At 35.9% G+C, this 17,775-nt stretch overlaps 1 protein-coding gene across 2 annotated transcripts in view; it reads right to left on the bottom strand.

The window, feature by feature from the left end:
* Positions 1-17,775, bottom strand: part of Dnajc15 (DnaJ (Hsp40) homolog, subfamily C, member 15) — a 74,488-nt gene that overhangs the window by 21,708 nt on the left and 35,005 nt on the right. For both annotated transcript variants that reach the window (XM_005409057.2, XM_013506969.1), the window contains 2 exons: positions 8,742-8,818; positions 2,765-2,835 (listed from right to left, as the gene is read on the bottom strand). In XM_005409057.2, the coding sequence (XP_005409114.1) occupies positions 2,765-2,835; positions 8,742-8,818 (148 nt within the window). The remainder of the gene's footprint in view (positions 1-2,764; positions 2,836-8,741; positions 8,819-17,775) is intronic.

The raw sequence follows: 17,775 nt of genomic DNA, 5'->3' as shown, positions 1-17,775 counted from the left end.
GATACAAAGTCAACACCCAGAAATCGATAGTATTCCTATACACAAACAACAAACAGACTGAGAGAGAAATTAAGGAAACATCCTCTATATACCAAAAGCCATACTCAAAAATGTATTTAGTATGACACCTCAATAGCTGAAGTAAAAGCATTCATACGTCTGCTGTACTTAGCAGGGCTGTGGGCTTGAGGTTTGTACACTAATGATAACACTGAGGAGATTTGGCTTTCTTCAGAATTGCCTGAGATTTGATGACAAAACTACCCACCAGCAAAGAAAAAGAACTGATATGTGGCTGTTATCTGCTCAGAGCTTGAGAGATTTATGGGTAATTGTCAAGAAATTTACACACCATCTGAAAACTTGACTATTGATGAACATCTAACATCATTTCATGGTCACTATAGCTTCAGGCAGTACATTCCCAAAACACCTTCAAAGTATGGCACAAAAATTTATGCCCTTGTACATGTGAAGTCTTATGCTGATGTGAAAATGCTGATGTCTATGCCAAGCACTCATTATACATTTGATATTTTATTTTATTGATATCTTATCTTGCTGCTAAGTGTATACTAGTACAATATACTAGGAAGCTCCTGACAAAATAGGAAGAGAGGTGACAAGACTGCCACATAGGAAAGGAAAGCTAAGCACATACGATATCAGTGTAAGAGAGATGTGTGCATGGAACATGCAGTTGTCATGTGTAAAGACTCCCTTGAGCGTGACAATTGAAGCAAAGCTTATTTCTGTTGTAAAGTTCTATTGGTATTTTCCTTGTAATTCATATAGGAATTTCTGATGTTCTTTTAGATTCTGTAAGCAGTACACATCTGATGTGAAAATATTGATGTTTATTATAAACATGTACCACGAAGAAGAAATTAATACTTAATTTTATTGATATTTTATGTTTCTGTTGACTACACATTGTATAATATGATAAGAAGCTCCTGACAAAACAGCAAGACCAGCAAGACGTCAAGTGTGTCATACAAAAAAGCCAGGAAAGCAAAACACATGTGCTGTTGGTGTAAGTGATATATGTGTATGGAACATGCTGTTGTCATGTGTGAAGACTGCCTTAGGTGTAATATCTGAAGTAAAGATTATTTTTTTGTAGAGTTCTATTAGTGTTTTCATTGTAATTCATATAGAAATTCATTTGTGTTCTTTTTTAGACTTAGTACACCAGAAAACAGTTGATGTTGAAAATTTTGATGCTTTTTTATAAGCAATAAATATTAAAAATTCAATACTTTATTTTAAAAATATTTTTCCTGTTAAGTACTCATTAATACAATTAGAATTAATAATCCCACTCATATAAATATACTGTTCTCTAAGATAAATTCTGTAAATAATACTGGCTCACAAGACATGACAGACAAGATTTTCTAAATGAAAGTATGTAGAAATATACACTCTCTTAGATACATTTTAGAACTTGCTTCCTTGGCAGCAGGCACAGTAAAAAAAAATTAAATAAATAAATGTCAATCATCTAAGAAATGTGAGTGCTTGACCCTTCTGCAATCAATTAGAGCCAAGGGTATTCACTTTACCTGGAAAGGTCAGGGGATGTTTAGGAGACAGAAAGCTTCAAGGAGGCACTTAAGCACACTTCTTTCTCAACTACTCAGTGCACAATGCAAAGTAAATTAGTTGAGTGGGTCTATCATAGTAGCTGTTGAAGCTGTTTAGAAATTTTAAGCAAAACCTCCTTCCAAAGTTTATTCTCTTGTTTATTTGCACTAAAGAACAGCAAGTGCAAAACCAACAGAGATGATGTTCAGTGAAAAGAATTTTTATAGCAAGTAATTAAGTTGAGAAAACTGAAAAAAGAGAATGTCTTATTTTGGTGTCCAAATGAATAGGAACCCAAAATCTTGCTTTTAATTCTTTCAAAATAATTACAAAACTAAAACTCTGTAAATGACAATCTAAGGAAACCTGTACACCCCCCTCTGACTTCTGAAATACAGTGCAACTTTCTACCATCTGTTATTTTAAAGCAGAAACAGTAATGAACATATGGCCTTTCTCTATCAAGCAGCTGTAGTGTAGTTAAAGTTATAATAATTGTCTTTTGTAAGATAAATTTACATTAAAAGCTTGGCCAGTTAAAAACAAATGGCTCAGCCTCAGAGCCTTCCACGATAAAATTTATTTATTTTTTTTTATTTTTTATTTTTTTTGGTTTTTCTCCGGTACCGGGAACCGAACTCACGACCTTGCGCTTGCCAGGCAGGCGCTTTTGCCGCTCAGCTAAATCCCCAGCCCCCCACGATAAAATTTAAAAATTCAGAGTCATTTATAACATATTATATTTAGAAACGTGGAAATCTTCTGAATATTGTGTTTGAGGCTAAATAAATCAGTTTATTTCTTTCTTTTTTTTTTTGGTTTTTCTCCAGTACCGGGAACCGAACTCATGACCTTGCGCTTGCCAGGCAGGCACTTTGCCGCTGAGCTAAATCCCCAGCCCTAAATCAGTTTATTTCATTAAAGAGTCCACAATTCATGTTTTCTTTCTTGATCAAAATGGCAGCAACATCCGACAGCTAGTTAACTTCTTGAAAGATATTAATCTACACTGTCACTGAACTCCACTGTAAATCCCACTTATTCATAAGAAAAATCTCAACACATGTGACACATAAACTTCCACCTTGACTATAGCCATTTATAATGAGTTTAAGTAAATTGAAAGGAACTCAAAATATATTTATATCTTATGAAAAATAGAAATTCTACCTACCTTTATCTGGGTGATTCAGAATCATAATTTTTCTGTGAGCTGTTCTAATCTTGGCTTTCCCAGCAGATGGGCTGTAAAAAGAAATTATAAAGTGCTTATAATAAGTAGTACCAAATACAAGTTATAAATTAACAATTTATACGGGTGTCAAGAAATTAAAAACTAATGAGAATTTCACCATCTTGTGGACAAATACAAAACTACAGCTTTTCAATGAATTCCACTAACCATCAAATATATCATTGATTAACGATACATTATATTGATTCTTCAGTCCTTTCTACTATCCTTACTCTCAGTGAAAAGAATAAAACATATGCATGATTTGGGAAAGTCATAGTATGCACAGTGTAGGTTATGCTTCTAAGTTGTTCTGGAGGAAGGTAGCACACACTGTCCTAGCAGACAGTTACCTGGACTCCAGAGCTAGACGGCTGGATTTTAATTCCAGCAATGCTACTGAGAGAGAAATGGGTAACCTCGGTCAAAGTTTTAACCTCTCTGTGTTCAGTTTCCTCATCTCAAAACAGAGCTAGTGACATGTTCCTCACAGACCAACTATAAGAACACTAAATGACTTCATGCGTACAAAGTGCTAGAGCAGTGCCTGGAATGTAGCATGTGCTCTACTATTGTATGTTACCTTTATCATCTTTCACTAGAGGATCCCCAAACCCTCTTTATGGCATAGTTTATTTAGCTTTGTGAGAAACCTATATGAAAGGGTTTGCTGTTAGAGCCTGTTATGGTTTGTGTCTAGATGTCTCCCCAAAGTCTCATGTGGTCCAGTGTGTGTGTGTGTGTGTGTGTGTGTGTGTGTGTGTGTGTGTGTATGGTGTTTCAGAGGTGACTGAACCTAGAGTTTGTGATTGATCTTCATGGTCCATTGCTGGGATTAAGGGTGTGAGTGCTATATCCAATACAATATAAGAGACAGAAAGAGGCTTTATCTCTTCTGTCTCTCCCTGGCCCACTTGCTGCTTTTGCTGTCTTTGGCCCATGATGAACTGTTTCACCTCTGTGAGGCCCCTCTGCCATGCCACCCCGCTTGGAGCCGGCTGAGTACGGACTGAAACCTCCACAAACTGTGAGCCAAATAAACCTGTCCTCCTTTAACTTTGGGTGTTGGGTATTTTGTCTCAGCAATCAGAAAAGTAATTAAGACAGAGCTCATGCTGTATATTAAAATTAATGGAGAAAGTCAAATAAACCTAAAATTATTTTGGTGAAACCTAATTTACTCAATATTAGAAATGTTTATCATTACACATGGAAAAAAAATGAAAACTAACACTAAAATTCTATTACTGCTACTTAATAGTATACTATTTTATCTAAACCACTTAACTTTCCTGGGTCTCAAACTGAGTTAATAATACCTGGCTTAAAGTTCAGGGTAGTTCTTATGAAGCTCCAAAATGCTATGGTGCCTAAAAATGTAGACTTTTAAATTACTTTAGGGTCAAATTCCTAATTCCAACACTCATTAGTTACAAAACTTTGTTTTGTATATTACTTAAACTCTTTGAATTATAATTTCCTCATATGTAAAATGCACATAATAAAATCTACTTCCCAGGATTACTTTAAAAATAAATTAGGTAAACAAGTAGAAAGATCAGCATGATCGAGCTGTACAATGGAAAGGAAAGACGCTTATAAAAATACATTATATATTTTCTACTTTTAAAACACAAGACTATAAATAACCTAATCTTACATTTCCTGAGCAATTCAGATACATTATCATAACTACCAATTTAACAAGAACTAACTTTCAAGGTCTGCAGAGGCCAGCCTGCCCCTCTTCTAAGTGGGCTCAGAACACTACAATGCTGTCTTGAACAGTGCCCCTCTTCTGCTATCAGTTGTCAACCCTTGATGCTGCTAGTGTTCCATTCTCTCAGTTTCTTGCCACCTCTAACTTCCTTCAGGTAAATAACAGATTAACAAGTATGTTAAAATGTGCTATTAACTGCCAAATAGCACATAAAATATTCTGCTATGAATAAAATGAGTCTTTCCATGTAAGGGTTTATGGATATTGCTTTTGGCTGTTTACAGAAGTCTTCTGGAGGATCGCCGCAAACCTACTTTTTGGCTTGTAAGTGCCTCCCAGAGAGACAGTCAGATACTGATTACAAAAACACTCCCAAATTCTGAGAAAGTAACCATTACACATTGTACTGAGGCTATAAGCACTATATTGTTTAATTGTCCATTAAGAAATGAAAAGCATATAATCCTGAAATTCTAGTATAATTTAGTTGCCTGTGGTAAATCTATATAAATCATTTGCTTTTTGGATACAATTCTCTCCTTTATTAGTTATGATTTCTAATTGTTCTGTATATATTTGACATGTCTCCTTAAATACATTCTAAATTACTTAAGGGCAAAAGCTATGATTGTATCTTACAACAGTATTTAGGGTTATATATGTAATGGCTGTTTAATGTATCTTATATCACCTTCCCCCAAAAGAATGACTGGAAAAAGGCACAAGGGCTCTGTATTACCAAATATCAACAGTACAGCATCCTCAGAAAGCTGCTGTTGGGCATGACGATGCACATCTATAATCCTAGCACTCTGGCTGGCCGAGGCTGGAGGATCGTGAGTTTGAGCCCAGCAATTTAGACTGAGTGAGACCCTATCTCAAAATTTAATAAAAGGGCTAGCAATGTAGGCTCAGTGTAAGAACCCTGGGTTACAAGAGTGACAAACATACACACATACATAAAATTAAAATAAAATAAAAATAAAAAAGACTACTAAAGTAAAAAAATTAAAAAGGAAGACATAAAACCTTACTTCATAAAGCTCGTCACGAGATTATGAAGATAAAAATTCAATAAAACTGAAATTTCCATTATACATTTTTTAGTACGTATGGAATAATGTTCTTATTCTGGATATTAAGTTTTAATTGAACACATAAAATCTGAACATCATTCAAAATTATCCTTGAAAATCAATTACACTGCCATAAAAAAGAGTATACATGGCATTGTACATAAAAATACATAAAGTATGATGTATATTGAGGTCTGCCAACAACCAAACCAGATTAAACAACACAAGTAAAGTTCATACACACAAGTATGGCAATTCAAACCATTCAAACCATTATGCCTTTAAGATAATAATTATGGGCTGGGGATATAGTTCAGCAGCACAGCGCCTGCCTGGCAAGCACAAGGTCCAGAGTTTGATTTCTGATACCAAAAAAAAAAAAAGATAATAATTATTAGACTCAATGGCAAGCTTCAAGAATAAAAGAAGTATTCTCATTTGCCTGCAGAGTTTATTTCCTTTTTCTTATAGCTATATTAAATCCCTAGACCTGTACTACATTTTAGTATATTTGCTACTTTGACGATTAAAGATGGGAGAAACTTAGGGGAAGAATTACACATAGCTGTGACACAAACCCGCACACAACATCACTGCAACTGAAACTGTAACTTGAGGTATCTGCTCTAACTACATCAAGGGTTTCAAACTACGCTCCCTAAAATATATTAGGCTGGAGCTGAGGAGTAGGGGATATGGAACTGAGTGGTTTCCCCAACCCTGTAGCAAATGGAGTTTTAGTTTCACTTTTTTTTTAACCATTAGGCTTTTAAATAATACTTACATAGAATTCTATAATGTTTTCAGAAAGTTTGAAAATCACAGATGTATATCATTTCAGATAATACCAGCTATAATGCCAGTTTTTCTGGGAAGTACCGTAAGTCATTTTAGGCTTTTTATAATAGATATGAGAAAACTATTCTTTTGCAATGAAAAATATAAAACAAAGACAAACACGCCTCTTAACAAAGAATCACCCTTAAATGTAATAGGTAAGAATGTATAAGAAGAATCTTCCAGTAGCACATATTTTTCTTTAATAGGGTATCAAAAGAATCAGTTTGATTTTATCTTTACTTACTCATTATATAACCTACATAAGTTCAGTGAGCACAGAAACTGGAACCACACCAATGCATTCATATCTTAAAAAATATCGTCTTTATCAGTGCTGCCTGACTGAGAATGGGCTATAGGAAAGCGCTAAGTTTCACCTTTTCATCTAATGTATGAGAGCAAATATTTAACTTCTACATTCACGACAGAGATGGGAAGAGAAAGGAGCCAACATTTATTCAGCACTTTACTGGTAAGCACTTATATAAAAAGATATCAGTGTATCACTTTTACTAAAAAGATATCAGTGTATCACTTTTACACTATTTTAACAGGGCAAATATTATTAATTCCAATTTAAAAATGAAGGTGAAGTGCATAAAAGCTAGAACTAACTTGACCCAGATCATCTAATGCAGTTCCTAAGCAGCAGCTTCAGGATAAGGATATGCTTTGTTAAGTTGATATTTGTTAAGTAGGTGCTGTGCCATGTTTGGGGTTAAGCACACTTCCTATACATAATATAATTTTATCTTCATAGCAATTCTATGCAGTAGAAACTAATAGATGGTAAAACTGGTATTCCTACCCAGATCTGCTTGCCATCAATCTGTGCCCTGTCTTGCCTTGTTTGTTCATTTATTTTTTTGAGACAGGGTCTTGCTCTGTAGCCCACCCTGGCCTTGAACTCAGAGTAATCCTCATGCCTCAATCTCCTGAGTGCTGGGATTATAGATCTGCACCACTGCGTCTAGCAGAGTTTGTGTTCTTCATCACTGAATTTCCCTTGTGAATTGTACAGCATTTAGTTCAAGTGGGTGAAACTTATATCATGTATGTTAAGAGAACTAAAAAATATAACCAACTTCTACTTATCTGTCCTAACAATATAGGTGTCATGGATAATAACAATTATCCTTTAAACCTTTATGTTTGGATTTATACTGTATTTCATACTCACATCTAAATATTATAAGCAAGATATTATGAGAGGCCAATAATAAGGAAAACAATTGCATTCTAAATAATATTAAGCAAGGAATAGTTAGCAATACAGCTAACTTTCTGATCTGCTCCCTTGCTTAGTGGTATCCTTTACTATTCTCTGATAAGAATTCTGTCTTGTGGGGCTGGGGATTTAGCTCAGCGGCAAAAGCGCCTGCCTGGCAAGCGCAACGTCGTGAGTTCGGTTCCCGGTACTGGAGAAAAACAAACAAACAAACAAACAAAAAAAAAGAATTCTGTCTTGTTAGATTTAAATAAAGCACCAAGCTGAACTGCTGACTGGTAGGCACACTCTTTTCTTTACCTTTTTCATGGCAGGTCGTAAAAAATAAAATGTTTGGCTTAAAAACATGCTGATTTGCATGAGGTTAAAATATTTTCTGCCAATATAGGACTTTATTATCTATTCTGCTTAATTATATTTATTAAATCACTAAAAGATTTGTTGTAGATGACATACTGTAACCAATTCCCTCACGAACTGGAGAGTTAACGGAATGTAAGGGAAACAAATGAATACAACTGCTAGTAAATTTATGGCACAGGAAAATATGCCTAACTTTAAGGATTAAATAAATTACACAGAAATAATACAATATTACAATACTATTAACTTTCCTCTTATGCTGTCCAAAATTAGATAATAAATTGATACTAAGGTGAAACAAGTAAAATAAATATACTAAATGTTAAGCTGAAGAAGTAGAAAACCTTATTATAATTAAAAATATTATATATATAAAATTATAAAACTGAAATGAGAGACAATTCAGCATCATAATAAAGGATATTATGATTGATTGATATGAAACTATGTATTCAAAGACAACAGTTTCTTGTTAAAGAAAATCAATATTCCCTGATATTTTTTAGGAAGAGAGAGTTGCTTTCTTAGATCCGAAGTTTTAAAAAGTAAAAATCTGGTATCTTCTCTGCTTCCTATTTATAATTTTAAATATAAATATAAAAGTTGTTAGATACTTTTTAATAAACATTTCTTTATCTTTTGCAAGACAAGCTTGGCCACAAAACAAAAACACATATGCAGCATACCTACCTTATACCTAAAATAAGACTAGCTTCTCGCCGACTCATTTTCTGTTCAAATCCTCCTTTATAATAAGATGAAAGGTTCTGTACAAGAAAAAAAGTGCAGGAAATAATTAGTTTGAGGCATGAGGTGGCATGACCTCAATCCCATCACATAGCTGCAGTAAAAGAAATGCATTTTACTGGAAATGATATGAGGAGAAAGCACCAAACAATGATCTTTTTCAAGAAATGCTAACCAAGACGAACATTAAAAAACAATTTTTTTAACTTTAAGTACATTAACTTTTCTACCCTGAAATACAAAAGAAAGGATAGAAGAAGAGTGGCTGGAGGAAAATGCCAACTTTTTCCAGGTTCTGGGCTGCTTTTTTCATGGGAAACCTTGACCAAGTCATTTATATAGAAATGTTAAGACATTTTTGACTATTAGTCTGGCCAACAAAGAAATGCCAAACTGCCATTTATCGACTTCCTTTATAGCAAACAAGTAAGCCAAGAGGGGCTGGGAACCCGGACTGAATAGTCAGGGGGACTGGAGAAGTATGAACTATGAGGGGAGGGGGATCAGAAAGGTAGTAGAGGCTGACTGAGAAGCAGCAGAGATAGGATTTTCTTTTAAAAGGGAAGCCGAAGCACTGGAGTAACACAGTCTGACTTTGCTTTGAGAAGATTACTCTAGCTTTGGTGTGTAGAATAGAGGCAGAGGTTAGGGAATCACAAACTCAATCCCAGCTTGGGCAATTCATTGACAGACCCAGTTAGGACAGACAGAACACTGGGCTGAGGATTCACTCCCCTCCACCAATCTGAGCTCAGGTGCCACCCTAGGAACATTCAATGCAACTAAAGCACAAGCAATCTTTGTTTCTCTCTCCTGAGTCTAAAAACCTGATTTACCCATATGGCAGGGAATGTTTCTTTTCTGTTATTCCAGCACCATTTCTCTGTTTGTGACTGCCAATAAACATAGCTGCTTCTTCCCTCACCACTGAGTACACACTCTGCAATGCTTCGCTTGCCATACCCGAGAGTTTAGAATTATCTGTCAGATCACAAAATGGTTACATGTGACAAAATTACAAATTATATAGAGGACACTGCTGTGCACTGCCCAGATTTCTGTTGGGGAGTGCAGGGCTTGGTCCTCAGGTGCTAGCAGACAGGTCTCAGCTCTCTGTTTAGGAACTGCCTTGCCTCAAGAATGTCAAGCTCGTGCATCTTTCCTCCAGCAGCCTCTCTCCAATGACTGGTTGACAATGGGTATAAACGTAGTTCTGTAAGGTTCAGTTCTTGGACTTCCACGTACACTCACTTCCCAGGTGATCTCATTTAATCTCACGGTGCCTTCCCAACACAGGTGACTGCAGTGAGCCATCCTGGCCTCAGATGTCCCATGGGCCTGGGCTTCATTAACACTGTATTGTAGGTAGCCTAACCTGTTCCCCCACATTTCATTTTGTTTCTTTCTGGAGCTGCTGATCTAAGAGCACTCCCCAGTAACTCTATAGATCACTAATCTTTGGATCAGTCTGCTTCAGGTTGGCTTTGAACTCACATTGATCCTCCAGCCTTGGCCTTCCCTGAATGCAGAGATGATGGCCCATGCTACCATGCCCAGCTGAAATGGCATCATTGAGTGACATGGATGTGGAGGGAAATCAGTAAAAGAGGTCAAGACTCAGCAGTGAGTGGGAAAACTAGAGGCAAAAAGTAAGGAAATGAATGGTTTCAAATGCTTCTGATAGTAAAGCAAAATGTGAGCTAAGAACTGACCTCTGGATTTAAGAGAGGAAGTCAAAGACTCCTCTAAAAACAAGAACTGCAAGGGGTGGGGGTATGAGTTTAAGACAGAAATGGGAGCACACAAATGGAGACAGCAAGTAAGAGCAAATATTTTCAGGACTCTATAAACAAAATAGGATGTACTAACTAAGCTTTTAGAAGGAAAAACATGTCTATATGGTTGCATATATACATGTTTCTAACACATGAAGCTATATATTTTTAAAGGAAATTAAGTAAGCATAGCTGTCCCTCAGCATCCATGAGGGAGTAGTTCCACGACCTCCTTAATAATATCAAAATGTTCAGATACTCAAGTTCCTTATATACAATGGCACAGTATTTGCATATAACCTACATGCATCCTCTCATATCTAACAAAATATAAATGACATGTACATAGTTATGTTATATTGTATAGGGAAATGACAAAAGAAAACATGTTTGTACTTGTTAAATACAAATTATTTTCCCAATATTTCTGATTTCCAGTGGGGTGAATCTACAGATGTTAGATATGGAGGGCTGACTGCATATGTTGGCATAAAATAAATCTCAAAGTATGCATACCAAAATGATTACACTCAAATGTTATTTTGGGTGGTAGGATTTTTCTCCTTTCTTTAACTTTCGAAATCTTCAACAATGAACCCATGCTACTTACACAATTTTTTAAAAAGAGGAATAAATAAGAGTAAATAAGAAAATGATCACAACTTAAAAGAATCCCATGGAGTTAGATCTGGCCATTAATATAAACTATTTTCTTTTAATAGACTGTTATAAATTTCTACTTAGTAATAATTCCTGGCAATTAATTCACTCAACAAACACTTTAGCAACTACTCTAAGTAAGGTACTTGTCAAGTGAGATGGGTCAGGTCTGTCCTTCATCCCACAAATGCTAATCCATCAGTGTACCAGTACTGTGAGGAATATGATGTACCAGTCTAAGTTTCAAGTATTTATAGTAAGTATGAAAACAAAACAAATATTCTTCTATCCCACATAAGTTTTGAGGGAAGAAGGGAAAACTGGCTAAATATACATACTACCCTGCACAAATTTTATACCTTTCTAAATAGGTAAACATACAAAAAGAGACAGACAGACGGATAAAGCTAGGGCGAGAAATGAACAGGAGACTTAACAGAGGAACAGGTGGCTTTAAGGCCTCTCAGGAGACCATAATCTTTACTAAATACAAAACTTGCTCCTTACATGAAAGATAATTTTTTTATTTACTTACAGCAAAAACAGTAATACTACCAACTTGATCTACAGCAGTCATATCTTTTTTTTTGTACCAGGAATCGAACTGGGGACCTTGCACTTGCCAGGGTGGTGCTTGTGCCACTGAGCTATATACCTGGCCTACAGCAGTCATTTCTACAGGTGTAGATTTGTTTTTATTTTTGTTTGCAAATCATGCTCAAGACATGGCATAGAGTAACACTTTACTCAAGAAAAAAATTTTTCAATGAGAATTTACCTTAGGTAACTCCATAATTTTGAGTCAACAAAATAAAGTACATAAATTGGTGATTATTTCTTAAACTGTCATTTTCAATACAGTCACAAAGCCAATCACTTTAAAAGCAAGTAAAACAAGTTTAGTTTTGCTGAGGTAGAAATGGAATCTCAGAGAAGGCTCCTTAAAATCTATTGTATGGAAGAAGCTTGTATCCTAGACCACTGACTTCATCACAAGTAAGTCCATTTTTATGTAGATAATTATCATAACACTTCTAAAAGAACTTTTTTAAAAATTAAATTTATTGGCACACTTTTGACATACATAATAGTCACATCCATCCTAGGGATCACATTCAACATTATATACCTGTACATAATATATCTTGAGCCTTCTTTTTTTTCCCCATTCCCCTTGTTGGAAATGAAACTCCAGACTCAATTTATCGATGCAGATAATCAAGCACTTAGACATTAAGAAATTTCTTCAAGACATCTTACCTCTGTAGAAGCAAAGAAGCCTGAGGTAGCATGCGTGCAGGACAAAGGAGGGTTGCCCCTTTTATCCGAACACAGGAGAAGCAGTTGACCTTTAAATTCACTGGCTGAACTGAAAGGTTTACAATCTATCACTGTTGACTGAGTGGCATAGGGAGGTGCACTGCTGAGTAAGATGGGGGGCTGTGGTTTGGAACTCAAAGTCCTTGGTTCTTATTGTGAGGGTGGGGGTGGTTAGAGATGACTTGTGGTTTAGAATGAAAAGCTCTTAGCTCTTTATCTTGGAAATAGGCTGTGTTCTGCAAAAAGATACATGGTCACCATTTCTTGGAACTCAGGATATTAACAGGGATGGAAAGGTGGTGAGCGGATGGCCAGGTCATTTAAACCCAACATGGAGTTGCTTGGCCTTGTGCTTTGACAGAAAAGACAAAGCCTGTTTCTCACACCCTCCACTCCCTTCAACCCCTTTCTCTCCCCATTTACAAAAGCTTTGTTTCTACTTTGCCTTCTATTTCCTTTTCTCTTCCCTCCCCCTCCCTCATCCCCTTCCCTTTCGAACATGTTCTTCCTGCTTCCCAACATCTCCCTCCATTCTGGTCCTTGTTCACCCTTTGGGTTTCTCACGCAAGAGAAACAATTGGATGACATTTAAACATGTGTCTGAGTTATTTCACTTAAAGTTATGTTCTCTAGGTGCATCCACTTATCCAAAAATGTCTCAAGTTTATACTCCTTTATGGCAGTGCATATAAAACCCATATTTTCTTTATCCATTCATCTGCTGATGGGCATCTGGGCCGTTTCCAAGATTTAGCTATTACAAATTGTGTGGGGCTATAAACATGGGTGTACATATATTGTCGTGGTATAAAGCTTTTAATGATTTTGGGAAGACACCATGAAGGGGAATAGCTAGGTCAAATGGAACCCCCTAGTTTTGGTTTTTTTGAGGGATCTCCATACAGATTTCCATCTTGGTTGTACCAATTTACACTTCTATGAACAGTGGAGAAGGGCTCCTTTTAACCAAAGTCTTGCCAGCAATTGTTACTGAGTGACTTCTTGGTGACAGTTACTCTTTCTGGAGTGAGATGGAATCTCAGTGTTGTTTTAGCTTGCATTTCTTGAATGACCAGTGATGTTGAGCATTTTTTTCCATACATTTATTTGATGTTCATACTTCTGCATCTGACAAGTGCCTATTCATTTTGGATGCCCATTTTTGGATTGGGTCATTGGGGAGATGTGATTTTTTCCGAGTTCTTTATATATTTTATATATTCTCTGCCACAGGAAATACCTGGTAAAATTTTTTCCCTTTCTGTGGGTTGTCTTTCACTTTGCTGGTGGTTTCTTTAGCTGTGGAAAAGCTTTTTAATTTGATGTGATCACAGTTGTTGATTCTCTATAATATTCCCTGTGCAACTGAGGTTTTATTCTTTTTTGGGGGGGGGGTTGTTTTTGTTTTTTCTTCTGGTACCAGGAATCGAACTCACGACCTTGCGCTTGCCAGGCAGGCGCTGTGCCGCTGAGCTAAATCCCCAGCCCCTGGGGTTTTATTCTTAAAGTCTTTGTCTACACCTATATCTTTAAAAGAACTAGACCATTTTTAAGTATATGAACTTGTTATGTGTGGGGGGTATATACAGAAAAGAAGAGAAAACAAAAAAATTGCTACTACTCAACCACTAAAATATTTGCAAATTTCTTCAGAGAAAATCATGCCTTCTAAAACTATAAAATTTAGATTTTATGTTTCATAATTTTAAATAGAATCATTAAAGTATTTTAATGTGTTATGTTTAAATGGGTGCCTATGGGGCTGGGGATTTAGCTCAGCGGCAAAGTGCCTGCCTGGCAAGCGCAAGGTCATGAGTTTGGTTCCTAGTACCGGAGAAAAACCAAAACCAAGAAAAAAAGAAAATAAATGGATGCCTATGTTGGGACCAGGCACAAAACTGCAATGCTGTATCTCTACCCCAACAATAGAGTATAACTAAAAGGTTCTTTAAAGCTTGATAATGAAATACCAATTTTGCAATATTTAGCATATAAAGACAAAAGGCATTGAAAAACCATTCTCTGACAATGCTGTGGTAGGCCAAAGGAAACACCTATGAGTAGATTTATAAAAATAAGGTTATGATAAGAAATAACTATATTGTCATAAAGGTGGAACAGAAGGTTGTATTTTTCTGAAAAGATTTCCAAGAACAGAAACAGTGGGATTCTACCAGTTTTATGATGCTGTTGGAAATACATCCAGGACCTTACAAATTACTATATTATTCCATTCATAAAGCACATAAAAACAACAAAAATCCAAATAATTTATTTCTAAAAGTAGCATTAGTCACAGCAGTCCCATATGTTGTGCAAGGAGGTATGAAAAAAACCTCAAGCTAAGCTAATCTTCATTAGCTAATTCACTTGCTTGAAACACAAAAGTTACCCAAAATAGCAAGACATAGGGTGCAAGCCTATAATCCCAGCACTCAGGAGGCTGAGGCAGGTGTACTGCAGTGAGTTTGAGGCCAGCCTGGACTACAAAGTGAGTTTAAGAGCAGCCTGGACTACATATCGAGATCCTGTCTTAAAAAACCTAAAAAGGAAACAAAAACAAAAAAGGTCACCCAAGATAACTAGGTAAGAATTAAATCATTTTATATTCTTACTATAAGAAATATATTACCATAACTATAAAATGTTATTATTTATAAAATCTACTTGATTTATAGTCACAGGATATTTAATTGATATATTTTCCCATGATTTTCACCAGACTGTAACAGAGGTTTGATCTTTAAAAATTGTACTCAAATAAAAGGACGAATTTACAAATGAACACTCTGTGTTACATAGTTTAAAGCCTGCATGAACTACAAAGGAAACTCTATCTCAAAAAATAAATAAATAAATGCTTTTGAAAGGTAGACAAAATTACGCCTCCCAAAATTTGGTGTAATTAGACACCAGCTAAGTCAAAATATACATTAAACATTTAAAAACAAGCAAAGGGCTTCAGTTCAAAAGAGCAAATTTAATTATAAGGTCATTTGCTTTCCAAAGTATCTTTGAAATGAGAAAAACATTTTCCATTGGAAAAATTCATAATAGGCCTAGAAAACAAGAAATGGGATAAGCAGCAAACCAGAAAGTCTAAAAAATCTTTGAAGAGTGATAAAACAGGTGTGACTGCACATACTATGGAAAAAGCACAGCATCCCCTAGGACCAGAAGAAACTCTTCTCAGGAAACCAAGAACAATAAATTCAGATTTAAAAAAAGGACAACAAAAATCACAGTAACTTAATTAGCCAGAACAGCAGAAACAGTCACCCTCACTATACTAATAAAGAGCGTAAGATGCCTGACACCTATCATATGCCTAAGATGACTCTCACTCTAGATGGCAGATCCCAGAAGAATCAAAGGGGAGTGACCACCAGACCCCATTTCAGAACCCAGAGAGGGTTAGGGAGGTGGCTAGGGAGGTGGCTATATGTCAAGGAGAAGTACATATGCAATGCTTACCCTCTCCGCACTCTGTGAGTCCCAAGCTGGTCTTTGGTCTACTTGCTCTGGAAGATACACCTACTGAAAAACCCACCCATGATGTACTCAAAGCCTACAGACAATCATCTCATTCAATCAAACCATTAAAGTAAGCTTTCAAAGCCAGGACATGACTCACACTAATCTATTTAGTCCTCACAAATATGAGCCAACAACCAAGGATCATCAGACATCTGAGCAAATCTAGTATAATGGAAGGAAAAGTAAAAAAGAATCAAAATAAACAAATGGCAAATGGCTTGGGAAAAGGAGATAAATTAGAAAACATAACAATTTGGTCGGTATGTCGGTTTCTGGGGTGTAGTGGTTATCACGTTCACCTCACATAACAATTTGGCAAAATTCTAGATAGTGTCTTTAGAGATATTAAAAAAGAGAATTTTCAAATAAGTTACAGTTCACTATGAAGTCTTAGGAAACTTCAGAACATCAATAATAGAGAAAAAAACTCTAAGAACTTTTTGAGCTAAAAGAAAATGCATCAGCAAAAAACTAAAGCCCCAAAATGAATAAAAAAGAGAAAACCAATACAACAGGTTGTCTACAATAGAGTAAGATCACCATGTAAAATCTGGCTATGCAAATGCAAGAACGAAGAAGCACAGGCACTGAGGTATGGTCTCAGCAGAAATTTCTGTACTTCTCTCATGCTGGCTCCACTAGATTCAAGGAGCCAGGAGTGATGATTAACAGTAAAAAGAAGAAGAAGAAAAAAAAGCAGCAGACTACTTACCAGAGAACATAAAACGTTTAAATCTGTGCCTGCCCTATAAACAAGCGAGGCAGCAGTCTAGCAAAATGGAGGTTTTGGAGAAGTATGAGAAAGAGAAAGATGAGATTTAAGGAGAAGATGTTAAAGCTTAGAGAACGCAAATGAATAATGAACAGAGAAGCAGAACCCCTGGGACACAGAGTTACATTTCTGTTTTTTTAGTAATCCCATTTGGTTCAAAAACTATTTACAAAATCAAAAAACTGTAAATGCTGAACTTACGAAGTTTGACATGTAGGAAGCATTAGCGTGAAGACAAAGTATGCATTTATTTTATTTCTCAGTTTCTCTGGAGTGATTAAAATTTAAGGAATTGCTTTTAAAACTAATGTCTTCATGGAGGATATAATCATGATAATGATGGTGATGATTAAGATATTCTAAGATGTTTCACTGTAAACTGATAAAGTAGAACCTTGTGAAAAGAAAGGTGGAAGCAGATTTATCAAAACCCATGTTTCTTACCTTCAGACCAAAAAAAGAGAAAAGGGAGTGACAAACTCTGAATTTCTACTTAAGAAATGCAGGCCCCAGGCTCAGTATATCTATTACAATCTCCCTGGCCTTTCCTATGAGCCTCTGCAAAAGTTTTGGCATTTTCTTGCTCTTTCCTCCTTTCCTATGTTAAGTAATACAAGGTTTTGTATTTATGGTGTACATATATCTACTGAAGATCATCCCAACAGAAGAGAAAGAATTTCTAAGATTCTCTCCACTGATAAACATAGGAAAGCACAAATAACATTAATTTAAAGAATTATGTCACCATTTCCATTACCAGTACTCTATTTCAACACACCATCATATTACAATTATTTCTTAGCTGGAAGATTGCTCAAAACTCTTCCAAAGGCTTTTTTCCATCACACATTGAATAAAATTTTAAGCGTCCCCCAATCTATTAGTCTTTAAATCAGTGGTGGCAAACCTGTGG

Source organism: Chinchilla lanigera, unplaced genomic scaffold, assembly GCF_000276665.1.
Source record: "Chinchilla lanigera isolate Chin_1 unplaced genomic scaffold, ChiLan1.0 scaffold00117, whole genome shotgun sequence".
Classification (NCBI taxonomy): Eukaryota; Metazoa; Chordata; class Mammalia; order Rodentia; family Chinchillidae; genus Chinchilla; species Chinchilla lanigera.
The sequence above is the reverse complement of the archived record's forward strand: the minus strand, read 5'-3'. Positions and strand labels throughout refer to the sequence as shown.